Source organism: Eumetopias jubatus, unplaced genomic scaffold, assembly GCF_037043125.1.
Source record: "Eumetopias jubatus isolate StellerSeaLion01/CBP00866 unplaced genomic scaffold, mEumJub1_p1.0 scaffold_15, whole genome shotgun sequence".
In the NCBI taxonomy this organism is placed as follows: domain Eukaryota; kingdom Metazoa; phylum Chordata; class Mammalia; order Carnivora; family Otariidae; genus Eumetopias; species Eumetopias jubatus.
Genome location: NW_028274821.1, coordinates 34579879 through 34595097, shown reverse-complemented (window position 1 = coordinate 34595097; position 15219 = coordinate 34579879). Strand labels below are relative to the sequence as shown.

The following is a 15219-nucleotide window of genomic DNA, read 5'->3' as shown; positions in this document are numbered from 1 at the left end:
TTACTGCTCTCAGCTTTCTGACAAACTCCAAAATAATGACCTATGTTGTGTATTGTTAAACGTTCAGTCAGACAGATAGATACAGATAGATGAGTATGTGTTGCACAAAGACAGTTTAGCATTATTTAATCAATGTTTGTTTGATCTGTGTAAAACGAGTATAAATGTAAGCTGCATCCCATCTGTTTTATCATCCATGTGAAGCCACCCTCATTTCTAAAACTTGATTTCTTATGTAATTGCCCCAGAATGACAGAGGATGATCAGCTGGGAAGAAATACATTTCGGACTGGCAAGATAAAGAATAGTTACATTTAAGTGTTGGGCTTCCTCGTTTTTCAGTGGCCTTCAGGATAAGTAGCATCATGGCTTGGTAATTACCAGCTGTTAATCATCAGCTGGGCTTTGATATCACACAGACCTGGGTTTGAGGGTGAATGTATGAGTCTAGCTGTGTGAGCAAATTACTTAACCACCAAATCGCATAGTGCCACAGAGAAGGCCCTTAGTAAGATTTATTGAATTAATCTTTCTTTACTTCAGTTCTTTGTCTGGAAAATAACAATATGTACTTCATAACACTTGTGAAAATTAAACAGGATAGTGCATGACCCGGCAGCTATTATAATTATCCTATTACTACAGGTCTTCTTCTCATGTGTCATCCTTTAAGCTTAAACATATTAACACATGTGACATAAAAGTCATGTTTCTATGACTGGTTTTTAAACTCTTCAATGTAGGTATCATATCAAGCATTCAGAAGGCTGGGAATATGTGGCAAGAGTGAAAATAGACATGAGTTAACAGTATCTGTGTTGAGAGATATAATTTCATTAGTCTAATTAAATGCATGCCACTTTACACATCTGTGAGTGATCTTAGTCTGAAGAACAGGGCCATCAGAAGAAATAATATCTTTTGCCAAAGCACCGTACATCAGTGAGCCTAGGAGCTTCTTGGGATATTTTAGAGAATAATGTGTAAGAAGCTTACGTACTCAGCAATGCTCCTCAGTATAAAGTGGAATATCACTGGTAGTTGTAATTTCAGGATCACATACTTTACTATTAAGCCATATGATAATGAGTGCTAAAGTATTAGTTTAGCACACTGTACACTGCAGTTTCCATAGTCTGTTCTTTAACTCCCATGTTACATGGAAGAATGACTCCACGATTTCTTTTTATGAACTCTTCTCAACAACATCTATTCATCAATTGAATTCATTTAAGGAAACCTATTGAACCATAATTTATTGAGCCATCTTTGTAGATGCAAAGATGATTAAAGATGTATAAGTAGGACTGTGGCTAAGGACTTTAGAATCTAAGCTGTAGGTCACTCAGAGCCAGTGGAAGTTCTTAAGCAGGAACCTAACCTGTCCAGAGCAGAGCTTCAGAAATACTACTTTGGTATGAAGAGTGCATTAGAGTGAGAGTTCAAAGAGTTAAAGCAAACATCAGATACTTAAGGATTGGATTTAGGGAGTAGCAGTGAGCTGGTAGATTTGGGACTGATTTAAAAAAATGTTAAGGTAGGGTTTGCTCACCAAATAAAGCCGCTTTGTGTGGAGAAAGTTCAAGGTTAACTTGAAGTCTTCCACCCAGGCATCTGCATGTTTCAGCTCACCGGATACTTGGAGAGAAGTACATTCCACAGGGGAGATGATGAGCTTCCCTGGAAGAACAAACTAGAAAGACCCCTAATTATATTATCCTTTAGACTCTAAAGCATGGAAAATTATTTTGCTGAATATTGTTCAGTGACAGACTAGTTATATATAGGTTAGCAGAGGCTAAGAAAAGAAAAAGGGTTTTATAATCCTTAGTAAATTAGAGACTGCAATCTATCCTGCTGAGAATTTTAGTATGTTTGGAGGCTATTCATGATGGTTAATGGGTTGACTCTTTACCATTCCTATTAAACACAAAATATACACATCTTTAATAAGTAACAGCAGTTTGATATGTTTTACTTTCCAGGTCTACAAATACATATTGAAGCATGGTAAATGCCCAGGATCAAAAACAACTGCTAAAAATTCTATTAACATAACATAGTATCTTTACTTTTTTAAAGAATTTTACCTGGGGCGCCTGGGTGGCTCAGTTGGTTAAGCAACTGCCTTCGGCTCAGGTCATGATCCCAGAGTCCCGGGATCGAGTCCCACATCGGGCTCCCTGCTCAGTAAGGGAGCCCGCTTCTCCCTCTGACCCTCCCCCCTCTCATGTACTCTCTCTCTCTCATTCTCTCTCTCTCAAATAAATAAATAAATCTTTAAAAAAAAAAGAATTTTACCTGTATATAAACCCAATTTATCATTATTTCTGAAAACTTGACTTTAATCATTTGAAATCATGTTTATGTAATTACTGAACTGATGTCTCCATATACCATGAAATTGTCTTAAAAAAGTGTCAGTGTCATATGATCAAAGAAAAGATGTTTTGATTTCCTTAACATTGTAGGAAATTAAAAAGTCCCTTGGAGATTTGTAATCAAATCCAGAATTCAGTCTCAAAATAATGGTTCTGCTTTAACTATAAAAAATGTATATATTATTTTATATCTGTACAATATTTACTTTAGATTATTGAATAATGGTTTGAATGAAGGCATCAAGAAAAGTCACTAAAAATCAGAAAAAAATAAGTTTAAAATAAAGAATAAAAAGGAACAAACTTTGTAAATATAATGCAATAATAAATAGGAAATAAATAGAAAAGCAAGTAGATCCTATTTGCTTTGGGTCATGAATTGGTATTTGAAGATGATTATTAGATTTAACCAACTTCCCTTCTTTACCATTATTCTTAACTATTTGAATTGTACAAATTGCCTTGTGATACTGGTCATAGTGTGTTGTGGAGAAACAGACACAATTTTAAGTTGCCATCAGGTTGTAAGCCCATAGGCAAAGAAAGAACAGCGAAGCCTGTGTCCAGTGAAGCTGGTGAATGACCAGTAAATGTGAGGGTGAGGCTAGGTCCTGACAGGAAAGAGTAGGGAGAATAATCAAGATAAAATAATGTTCATAGAACCAGAAGGAATATTGAACCAGATAATTTGTAAACTCCAGCTGCAGAGAAGGAAATGGAAAAGTAAAACAATTTTTAAAGCCCTGCCTTTCCAATATTCACAGAACATCTATATTGATTTTTCTCATTTGAATCAGTGTTGGTGACTATCACTGTTTTTTACTATGATTAATCATTTCGTGTTATGCTAGTTATATTACTGTTCAGCTTCATAGCTAGGGTCATCTTTGGTGAAGTGTGGCTTCAGACTTTTCGTTTTAAATCATGTTTGTTACTTGTGATAAATGCCTATAATCCGTGTTATCAAGTATTGATTTTGTGTGTGTCTATGTGCTGTTTTTCTTTTAAAGTCAATTGACCCTGGCCAGCAGTTCACATGGGAACATTCAAACTTGGAAGTAAACAAACCAAAGAATAGATATGCAAATGTAATCGCATATGATCATTCCCGGGTTCTCCTATCAGCAATAGAAGGTAAGGAAATTCAGACATTATTTACACTTTTATTTTCATGAATTTAAGAGTGTGCATGAAAATATATTTTTAGCTAGGTTTTTCGCTATCTATGGACATAGTTAATTAAGATTCCAGTATCACTTATTCTCACATTTTCTTTCTCATACAAATATACTATGTATATTTGGGCACACAAAATCCCTAACACCATATAACACAGAAGCATCTCTCATTAGCTTCTTGCCTTGACTCTAGGTGGAAGACTTCATAATGTAATTGATGTTTATAGAGGGGAAGCAAATCGAGGTTGCCCATTTTATGATGGTTGCTGAAGGTTATAAATAAACAAGTGATTGTCAGAAGATGCTCATCGACTATTATTTTTAAATGGCGGCGGGGTGGGTTGTTTGTAAATAAACCTGGATAGCCACTAGGGACAGTCTAAAGGTTAGGAGTTGGTGGTGTGGTGATTAATTAAAATTACGCATATTGGAAATGTCTGGTACAGGTAATTTGTGGACTCATTGGTAATCTGTCTCTCACAATTGTAGCAAGGAGTGCATTCCAGAAGGAATGATTGCTCCTAAAAGATGGGGATTACACCTCTATTATAACTAGCTTCTTGTAAGGATTCATGAAGAGAGTATTTTCCATTCATCCCCTTCCAGTAATAAATCCCTTCACATGGCATATTAAAATCAATTAGGAGCTCATGTTCAACACTCAGTATTTTGTTAGTTTTTGTTTTTTGGCTATGGTGGCACATTTCTGTCCTTAGAAAAGAGTTTACAATGTCACTTAAATCCTTCCTTCTGTCCTAATAGCTAACCTGGACCACCAACTGCCACATACCACTTCATCCTCATTGGCATCCTTTAGAAAAGCTCTGTGGCCTTTTCATACTTGAAAGTTCACTGCTTACCCTCTTCCAGATATTTTATTAAACATTAAATAATACCAGCTTCAGACCCGGTCCTCTTTAGAACCTGGCAGTTCAAACATTTTCATCTACAATCGTTCAAGTATCTTTCACTTTTTTCTTGCTTCTCAAATCTGTGATGACTACCACTTTATCTCATAACTCTGATAAGGTCCTACAAGTCCTACATGCTTCATTTAGTACCAAATTTAATTTGAAAGTGAGACACTGCTTAAAGTCTTTCCCAGTAAGCACACAAGGCAACCGATACATTTATTTCCAGTTTATGGGAAGAACTATCTTTCAGCATTTGAACAAGCCCATACCTGCAGCCCCCTTTCTTCAAAATGGTGTTATGTGGCATAGATATATTTTGTACAATTCTCACAATCAATTTTACTTTTGATGTTGGAAGATGTTATAATTCCTTTTTGAACCTATTGAAGGTACTAGGAGCTCAAGAGTTAACCTTTTTCCATATGGGAAAAAATTGATCAGGTTTATCAAAATTTCACCAATGCTAGTTCTTCAAACAAGATGGTGTCAAACAGGTAATTGCTTCAAGTCTTGTTTGAAAACTGTAATTGGTATATGTGGAGGATTAGCATATAACATTTACATTTTATCTTTGTATTTCCCGCTTTAAAATGTAAAAAAAATAAATAAATAGCAATTTCTTGTCTCAAGTCTCCTAAATCAACTCCATAGTTAATAAGAAACTAAACCAAGTCACAAGTGGAGGAGAGAAATCTTTTTTCCCTTAGTGAAACAGGTAAGTTAGAGAAATTAAATGAATGTAAATTGAGAACCTATTTGGCATGATCTTGGCTGGAGAACTTGTCAGTCTGCTTTTGCTATATTGGAGCATTGTTTCCACTCGGAATTAGGTCGTTCAGTATTACCATGTCCGTGTACTTTTGCCCACTTTATCATTATTTTCCTTAACCTGTTATTTTCCTCCATCTGAACAGTAAAGTATGTCGAAGGAAAAGAATATTCCTCCTTGTCCCTTTATTATGATAGATGGAAACTATGTACATTTCATTCCTATGCTATTTTTACAGTACAAAAGCAAAAGCACTTGAATCAGATGAAAACCTGCCTTTTTATAGCTCTATGCTCACAAATATACCCTAAATCTAGAGCTGACCTAGAAACCAAAAGTCTTTCGATTTTAAGTCTTATGCAAAAGGTTAGAAGCATTTAATTGAAGTTTATAGGCTATATAGAGAGCTTTAATCTAGATTACAACCATGAACAGATTTTATCTTAGACTAAGCCCTACTCAGCAGATATTTAAGGGGGTAAACGATCATCCTATATCTTAAGCACAGAAAAGGAATGCTGGCAACAGGAACCACAGAACCGCCAACTGGGGCTTCTCACATAAAGGGAGCTTTGATAACACAGAGCCAGATTTTTCAAGAGGATTTAAATGTTAAGACACTTCATGCACAATTTATAAAATTTAACATGCTTGTTTTGGGTTCCACCTGTGGTGATAACTTAAAAGACTTTGGTTGAAGATTTTAGTTTGGACATTTTTGCTGCTGTTCTCCATGGCGCTGGCCCCTCTTCATGTTTACTTTGCAGAGTGGTCTGACAGACAATAAAGGAAAACTGGAAGTTGCCACAGTGATTCGTATTATGTTTATCTTTGTTTCCTAGAGCAAAACCTTTACACTACTTCCGCTGAGCAATGGCAGGGGAAATAAACTAAAGAATGGGGAATTGTGTGTCAGCACGAGTGTGCTTATTGAATTCTATGAATATAGTGATACTTCATGACATGTTTCCAAATTACAGTCATTTTATGTTGGGGAAAATGTAGAATAAATTCAAGAGAGTTTCAACTACAGAAATGCTTACATTTTTTTAAATTATAGTGCAAGCACTATGGAAACACAAATTTTTGACCAATCCAGTTACTGTTGGCCTCCCCTCCATGTTTAAGCTGTCCATAAGAGACATCAGTAATTCCTGAGGAAGAGAGGTGATAGGATTTATTTTCATAGTGTAAGCTAAATATTGTCAAAGACTAAATGGAAACTAATACTTATATATACATAAAATAATATATAATTATATGTTTAATCTTATAGAATCCAAAGTTGCTCATTAGTTTTACTAAAGTGAGACAAAACAAATGGATAAACCAAAAGATGAGAAGAGCAAGGAAATCTGGGTTTGAGTCACAGCTCTGTCACTTCCTAGTCATGTAATCTCATCTTCTCTGAGTGTCAATTCCTAGCTGAAACCTTTCTTTTTTTTAATTTGAGTATAGTTGACATACAATGTTACATTAGTTTCAAGTATACAACATAAGTGTTATGCAGCTGATTCAACTTCTCTGTAAATTATGCTGAGCTCACCACAAGTGTAGCCTCCATCTGTCCCCATACAATGCTATTAAAATATCATTGACCATATTCCTTATGCTGTGCCCTTTATTCCCATGACTTATTTATCCCATAACTGGAAACCTGTATCGTCCATTCCTCTTCACCCATTTTGCCCATCCTCTCACCCCCCTTCCCTCTGGCAACGACCATTTTTTTCTCTGTATTTATTGGTCTGATTCTGCTTTTTATTTGTTTATTCATTTGTTTTATTTTTTTTAAATTCCACGTATGAGTGAAATCTCTTTTACTTCTGACTTATATGAATTAGCTCTATGTAGCTTTCTTATCAATTATATCATTTACTGTACACTATATTATTTTGTTATATAATACACACACACACACACACACACACACACACACACAGAGTCCCATCATATATAATAGAGCTCAAATTGGAAGTGAGCTTTTCTGATTCCTCAGCTCATGCTTGCATGGGCCCACCTCATTCACACTGCTTTCCTACTGATGGGCAATGTGTCTGTGACTGAGTCACTAGCTTGAATCCAAATACCCAGACTTATCATTTTGCCTAAAAATCCATTTTATCATTGGTCTAACCTACGGATAATGTGAACATTACATTTTAGTATTTCATTTCTTATTTTATGGCATAATTAATCTGAGGCAATGACACAATATGGGAAATTATCAGTGTTCCAAATGCTTTAGTTGCAGAAGTAAGGTCAAGTGCATCTATCTCTAACTGATTCCAAAGGTGGTCTACTTACCTCAGTATCTTTGTCTGTATCTTCAACTTCTTATAAACTCAGGAATATCAATAAATGGAAGATTATTTGTTGTAATGTCTAATAACTAGCATAGCTTTAATCTAATTATTTCAGTCCTAGATAAAAAAAGGTGTTTTTCCCCCAAAATGTAATTACTCTTCACTGCTGCCAGTATTCTATTTCTTTTCTTTTTTTAAGATTTTATTTATTTGCGAGAGAGAGAATGAGAGACAGAGAGCATGAGAGGGAGGAGGGTCAGAGGGAGAAGCAGACTCCCTGCTGAGCAGGGAGCCCGATGTGGGACTCGATCCCAGGACTCCAAGATCATGACCTGAGCCAAAGGCAGTTGCTTAACCAACTGAGCCACCCAGGCACCCCGCCAGTATTCTATTTCTATTAGTAGGATCATAATTAACATTTCATTTCACTTTAAAAGGCATATTCAAATGGAATTTTAAAAAAACATTGCCCATGGGGCACCTGTGTGGCTCAGTCAGTTAAGTGTCTGCCTTTAGCTCAGGTCATGATCCCAGGGTCCTGGGATCGAGCCCCGTGTCAGGCTCCCTGCTCAGTGGGGGAGTCTGCTTCTCCCTCTCCCTCTATCCTCCCTGCTTGTGCTCTCGCTCTCACACTCTTTGTCTCTCAAACAAACAAAATCTTTAAAAAAATCTTTGGCCAGGACTAAATATAAAGCAAAATTTAAAACCCTACTTTTTATGTCAACAATAAAGACAAAAAGTTAGAATAGATATCATTATCTGGGTACCTATAGTGTGTTGGGCAACATGTCATAGATTTTATATCATGTATGAAATCATGAATAGATATCTGTAATGTTCAGAACAACCTCAAAAGTTAGTTGTTATTGTCAATTTTATAGATGAAGAGACTGTTAAACTTTTTTTAAAGATTTTATATATTCATTTATTCATTTGAGAGAGAGAGAGACGGATAGACAGAGCATGAGCAGGGGAGAGAGACAGAGGCAGAAGAAGAAGCAGACTCTCCGCTGAGCTGGGAGCCCAACATGGGGCTTGATCCCAGGACCCTGGCATCACAACCTAAGCTGAAGGCAGACGCTTAACCATCTGAGCCACCCAGGTGCACCAAAATTGTTAAACTTTTAAAAATCAAGTAACTTGGGACAACCGGGTGGCTCAGTCGGTTAAGCATCTGCCTTCAGCTCAGGTCATGATCCCAGTGCCCTGGGATCGGGTCCCGCGTCAGGCTCCTTGCTCAGCGGGGAGCCTGTTTTTCCCTCTGCCTGCAGCTCCCCCTGCTTGTACCCTTGCTCACTCTCTCTCTCTCACTCTCTCTCGCCCACTCTCCCTCTCTCTAATAAATAACTAAATGGAATCTTTAAAAAAAAGTCAAGTAACTTGTTTATAATTAGTAGCTAGTAGTTGGTGACAGAGCCAAAGTTCTCATATGAGTCAGTAGGACTCAGGACTGTTATTCTCTCAAACTGGCCACTCAGAACTATAGCAGCTTTTGAAGACATAATGACTGCTCCTATATATGTCATGCCTAATTCAAAAATGATAGCTTTTTGGCTGGGAAGACTATCTAGGAATTTTGAAATATACATTTTCGAACACTCATGTTGGAAATCTGAGAACTAGAAGTCTTCAATTGTGCTCTTAGACTCTAGTCAAAGTGAAGTTTTCCAAAGAATAAATGACATATAAATGCTTTCAGGTGGATTTTTTTGTTTGTTTAATATTATTTTTAAAGTTCTATTAGGAAGAACACTGAATAAGAAGACAGAAGACTGAAAACTAAATTCTAAGTTAAACTGTTCTGTGATCTTCCGCATGTCACTTAGTACAGTTAACCCTTTGGGGAAGCTAGATCCTTTTTAGAACCTGATGAGCATTTTAAACCCCACTTGAAAACAAAAGGCACTTACCCAATTTATTTGTACACTAATTTCAAAGAGTTTAAGGACACAGAAGCCTTTTGTAAGCCTATTCATCAATTTAGAAACCCCTGACTTAGTGTGTTTTGTTCTGTTTGAGAGCAGAATGAGAATGCATAAGACCCTTCCTGCTCTTCCTAAAATCCTGAAAGTTTATTCTAATTCTAGAAATCAGTAGATACTGAGCAATATTTATTAGATAAATATTAAATTTTGGACATTAAAAGATTCGTTCTTCTAAAACAAAGAAACAAACAAAAAACCCCACATTTAAGCTAGAGGGTTTACACCAAATAGAACTATTAGCCTGTGTGTGTGTGTCTTCTACCAAGCCAGATTTAAATGGTTTTATCTATGAAAGAGTTACAAATGACAAAGAATAGGAATGCCTGGATGGCTCACTTGGTTAAGCATCCCACTCTTGATTTTGGCAGGTCATGATCTCAGGGTTGTGAGATTGAGCCTAGAGTCCAGCTCTGCACTCAGCAGGGAGTCTGTTTGAGATTCTCTCTCTACCTCTGCCCCTCTCCCCATCCTGCACTTGTGCTCTCTTTCTCTCTTAATAAGTAAAAAAATCTTAAAAAAAAGAAATGACAAAGAATAACCCACATCATGTCATATGCATTCTGTAACACTAGTGCTTGTTAATCTAATGAGAGAAGCTTAGTGAAATACAGCTTTTTTTCTGGTTTTGGGGGAATATACTTAAAGTTTCAAAACAAAAATATATGTATTCACTTTTTCTCTTTAATGGATACGTCCTTGCAAGGGCCCATATGCTTCTCAAGAACTTCTTTTCTATTAAATCATCCTAGGCTCTTCTTGCTTCTGAAGAGTTTATGCCTCAGTTTCCTCATCTGTGCCATAGGGTTAATGATAGTACCTACCTCCTAGAATGATTAGGACAATTTAATGAATTAATACATATAAAGTTTTTGGGAGAGTGGCATAAAGAAAATGCGTAATAAATATTGGAAACTATGAAAATTATCAGTGCTGTTATTATGAATTCTATTATTACTATTAATATGTCCTTTCGTCCTCAGATGGGATTTCTTTTGTATATGATCTATGGAAAAATTAATAATATCCAAATGAGAAAGTTGCATGTAGTTGGAGTACTCTGTGAAGAAAAAAAATATATTGGTGCTTGATAAATGGAAACCAGACTCATAATAGCATTACAAATTTCAACAGGGGGAGAATATGTTCTTTTAAATGGAAATACAAAATATATCATCTGTTTGATTTGCATAATAGGAGCAATTCAAAAAAATCCAACAGTAAATAATACAGATGATGTTACAACAGCTCGTTTATTTATGAGATGGGCAATTTAGCACCTTTCAAATGAGAAAGTGACTCACAGGAAATCACTGCCCCTAAGATAATTCATATTTTTGTTTAAAGTAAAGAGAAGAAACTACTGGTATTCCCCTCTATTGTTAATTCAGCTTTTACCACCACACCAGTGCTTCCCATTTAAGTGGCGCCTTAGCTTCTCTACTGCACTTTTCGGTGACTACTGATTCGTTTCACACAGCTGTCAGCACGTGATAATGTAGTCTTCCATTCACATCATTCCCGTGCTGTGAGTTAACTGTTTTTTTTTCCCTAGAATCACCTGATATTTTTTCAATAAGTAAAAACAAAATGAACAAAAACACAGGGAAATAATACAATCTCTCTAACATTTTCTAATAAAATGTGAATTATATTATTGTAAATATAAATGTTGTATATGAAACTCTAACATCAAAGAATTTAAATCATTTTCCCCAGCAGCAAATCCCTTTAATAGCCGCCATGTGCAATTTCTCACACCAGTTCAATAAATATAATTCTTTTTCCTTCCTCTTGGTTCTTGTACTTTCTCAGTCTCCCCTTCCCTCAAACTCTAATGACTAATTTGTGGGCACCTGGTGTTTGTTTTATTTTGCTCTTGAAATTCTATTTAAATTAGTGAAGGAATTTTGTTAGACTGTATGCCCCATCTAAGAAAAAAACTAAAACTTGTCTAAATCTCTTCCAACTATGGTTGAGTTTATTTTCTTCACATTGCTCTGAACATCAATCATTGATTTAGCAGTTTTGTTTTTTTAATATGTCCAGTTCTTCACTTTTCAAGTTAATTGTTTACAAGCATGACAAAGTTTAATCCTCTTATTTCAGGTGGTCTTTTTATTTTACTTTTTTTAATAAAAGCATTTCTTTTTGAGGAGCAGGGCACAGTCAAATTTTTATAGCTTAATTTGTCTTAAATAGAGAGCTAGAGAGGACTTAGCCTTTGGAAACTTGAAAATTCACAAGGTGCTCGCAGCCTGCCTAAAGACTAATTAAAGCTATTTAAATGGCATCTTCCTCTTGCATGTAGCCAAGCAAGTGGTGTAGAGATAAGTTATTCCCTGGTTCCTACCTCAGCCTGTACTTGCGGTGCTTCTTATCCAGAAAAGAGAAAAAAAAATTAAGGGATGGCTGGCTGTGTTGGTTTTCTCTACTCTGTTCCCAGGAAGCCAATCAAAAAGTTAAATCAAAAAGTCCATGAGTTTATTTTTATCTCCATTGTCTTTAGTTACTGGGAATTTTTTTTTCATTTTTATGGTACAGCTCTAAAGATTATGCTAATGAATCTACACTTTATTGCTCAGGCTGTAGAGAAACCTACATCATTTGTGTTGTGGTTCTGTTGTTAAAGTATAATCACAGGTTGTATATCACTGGGAAGTCATAAAATAATTATTTTTGTCCTCTCCATTTTTCAAATAAAAAATGGAAAGGGGCCTTCCAGATTTGGAATAACTTTTCATCAGTAGAGTATTTAGAAATGAGTAGTCTATTTCATTACTGTTTATTACACTGATCATAACAATAACTGATACCCACTGGTATTTTAGAAGTTTCAAATGCATTCACTCATTAAATTCTCATAGGGGTGTTGGCTAAGAACATTATGAAAATGCTGCTCATATTTTAGGATCTGTGAGGAGACTGGGGCTCTGCGAGTTTCCTACAGACAGAATTCCTTTTACCATATTCTTTGATTCAGACTACCTCACTGTTGAATAAAGCCCTATAATAATGTCATCCTTATTAATATAAGCATGGTAGACCAAAACTCTGTGATGCTGTATGGCCCAAGCTTTGCTTTATTTCAGAGCAGAGTGTTCCCTAACCAGAAATGAGTCCCCTCCATCACAGGTGCTGATAATTCCCAACATGTGTAGCTAACCTTGAAATGCATTCAATGACAATTCAGTCACCCACATCGTCCTCTGTAACTACTCTTTTAACCCAGCCTCTTCAGCATCAGCAGTGCCGAGAAATGGAAAACCAAGGGGAAGAGGACTCAGAACCTTGAGAGGACAGAGCCTGGCTTCACAAACTCTTTGAAAATTACCCATTCCCCCATTAATTCATTGTCATGATGAGCCCACAGAACAAGGCATGCTTGTAAAATAATTGTCCTATGTACCATAGAAACAGGGAAGGCAGTTTGCTAATGTGTGGTACCTCTGGGGACACCAAGTCAGATAATACACTGTACCTTTGCAAGAAGCATTTGCTTTTCTCTGCTGTGTTGCCAACAGAATCCTTCATTTTGCTAGTTCTGATGTGGCTGTGGGTGGCTGTCATGGTACAAGTGAAGGCAAAACAAGGTCTGTGTCATTTGGAATTAAATAGATTTACTATAAATTATTATTGGATTTTGTTTTTCTATTTTCTCTTCTCTAGTTTTGCCGGTGTCAGCAATAAAGTTAACATTTTTTTTCTGCATTGTGGGTTGTAAAAACTGTAATCTGGGTCTTAATCAATTCATTGTTGTTAGGGATGGTGTGTGGGTGTGGATGTGTGTGTGTGTGTGTGTGTGTGTGTGTGTGTGTGTGTGTGTGTGTGTTGGAGGAGACATCGTTTATTAAGTAAAAGGTAGCTTTTGTGCTCCATTGGGTCTTAAGTACTTCTATAAATAAACTGGTTGACCACAAAGCTTTTTTTTTTTTTTTTGGACACAGATTTCACGAAGGATTTGTAGTAGTGAAAAGAAATAAGAGTACCTGGGTTTTGGTACCATGCTGTGAGTCAAGACAGAGTCAGCCACTCAGCTGAAAATCCATCTCCAGCTCTGTGGTACAGCAGCAATATGTCCACTAGAGTACGGAAGGGATTCTGCCTTCCCTGAAATGCTGCCTCTTCTTCATTCTCACCTCCACAACCCAGGGCCAGCTTCTTTCCATGAATAGACCACCTACCAGTCTAGTCCCATGCCTTGTTTTAGAATTTGTTGCTTTTTACCCCACCACATTCTAATCAAGATTGGAAGTATCAGTCACACCAAAAAAATCTCATCTCTGCACATAAGAGGTAGAAGCAATAAGAATCAGCTTAAAGGAGCATCAGAGCCTGTTCCTGCGTAATCTGAGAGACAAAAAGCCTCTATCTTAAAATAACTTCACAGAGATTTCTGAATCCAAGAAGGTTAAGAATACCACAGAGAGACATCTTATTTTAGAACTCAAAAGGACTTGAGGGAATCAATTTGTCCAACACGCTTTGTTTAGCAGATAAGCAATCAGAGGTCTGGACGAGTTGAACAACTGCCCAAATGTCAAAGAGCATACTACCAGCAGCCCTAGATAGGAGTCCCAGCTTCCTGGCCAATTTCTCTCAATTTTTAGCAAGTGCTTAGTGTTATTTCAAGACTTTAAAAGGCACATTGTGACTGTTCCTACAGAATAGAGTGATACAGAAGTACTCATATACCCATTATAATTACTTAATTTCACATTAATAAAATAATTCTTTTATAATTCTGAATACCCCTCAACAAGAGAAATCTTTTCAAATCAAATTATCTCCTGACCGGAAAAATTGAGACCAAGGCAAGTTGTTTTTTTTGTTTGTTTGTTTGTTTGTTTGGGTTTTTGATTTGTTTTGTTTTATTTTGTTTTGTTTTTTTAAGGGGGGCAGAAAGAGAGGAAGAGAGAGAATCTTAAGCAGGTTCCATGCCCAGCACAGAGCCCGACATAGGGCTCAGTCTCACACCCCTGAAATCACAGCCTGAGTTGAAATCAAGAGTTGGATGCTTAACCAACTGAACCGCTGAGGCGTCCCTTGTTTTTTGTTTTGTTTTAATAGACCCATATGACCCAATTAGTTCTCCTCAAGTTAACAGGGAAAAAAAAATATGTTAACCTAGTCATGACAAAACAGCTCAGATAGTATATTCTTTGGCAGTTCAACATGCTTTCAAGGTTTTAAAGCCTTCTTCAGCATGAATTATTTATTCATCACGAATATTCTTTCAGAGTAGCTTCATCTTTCCAAGGATTTCTCTCCTTCTGTTAATATTCAAACACATGTGGGACCAATGTCATGAAGCCCCTGTTCTATTAATCCTATGCTTAGGTGAAGAAAAATGGCATTGTCCTTGCATGTTGAATTCATGATACATTTCCAAAGCTTTGCAAAAAATTAAAAGAACAGCCGAGCCCAAAATCCATGCATAGACTTACTTTCCACTGAAAGTTATAACCAGCAATTCCCAGCAAATGAAATGAGAGCCTAAAACTGTCCTAATTCTGTTTGAATAGCTGTTGCTGTGTCTTGCTATGCCTGAAGGACACAGAAGCACAGCTCTACCAACCATTCACCTCATCACAATCTCTGTTGGTCTTGAAGGTTTGTGTCTTATAGCTCCAAGTTTTCTTTGACCCAAACACAAAATCCAGTATAAAGCATGTAAGTAATATTTGTA

At 36.5% G+C, this 15219-nt stretch overlaps 1 protein-coding gene across 1 annotated transcript in view; it reads left to right on the top strand.

Annotated features, from left to right (window-relative positions):
* PTPRD (protein tyrosine phosphatase receptor type D) overlaps positions 1 to 15219 on the top strand; it is a 424904-nt gene that overhangs the window by 346029 nt on the left and 63656 nt on the right. The window contains exon 24 of the mRNA XM_088019124.1: positions 3392 to 3515. Within this exon, the coding sequence (XP_087875250.1) occupies positions 3392 to 3515 (124 nt within the window). The remainder of the gene's footprint in view (positions 1 to 3391; positions 3516 to 15219) is intronic.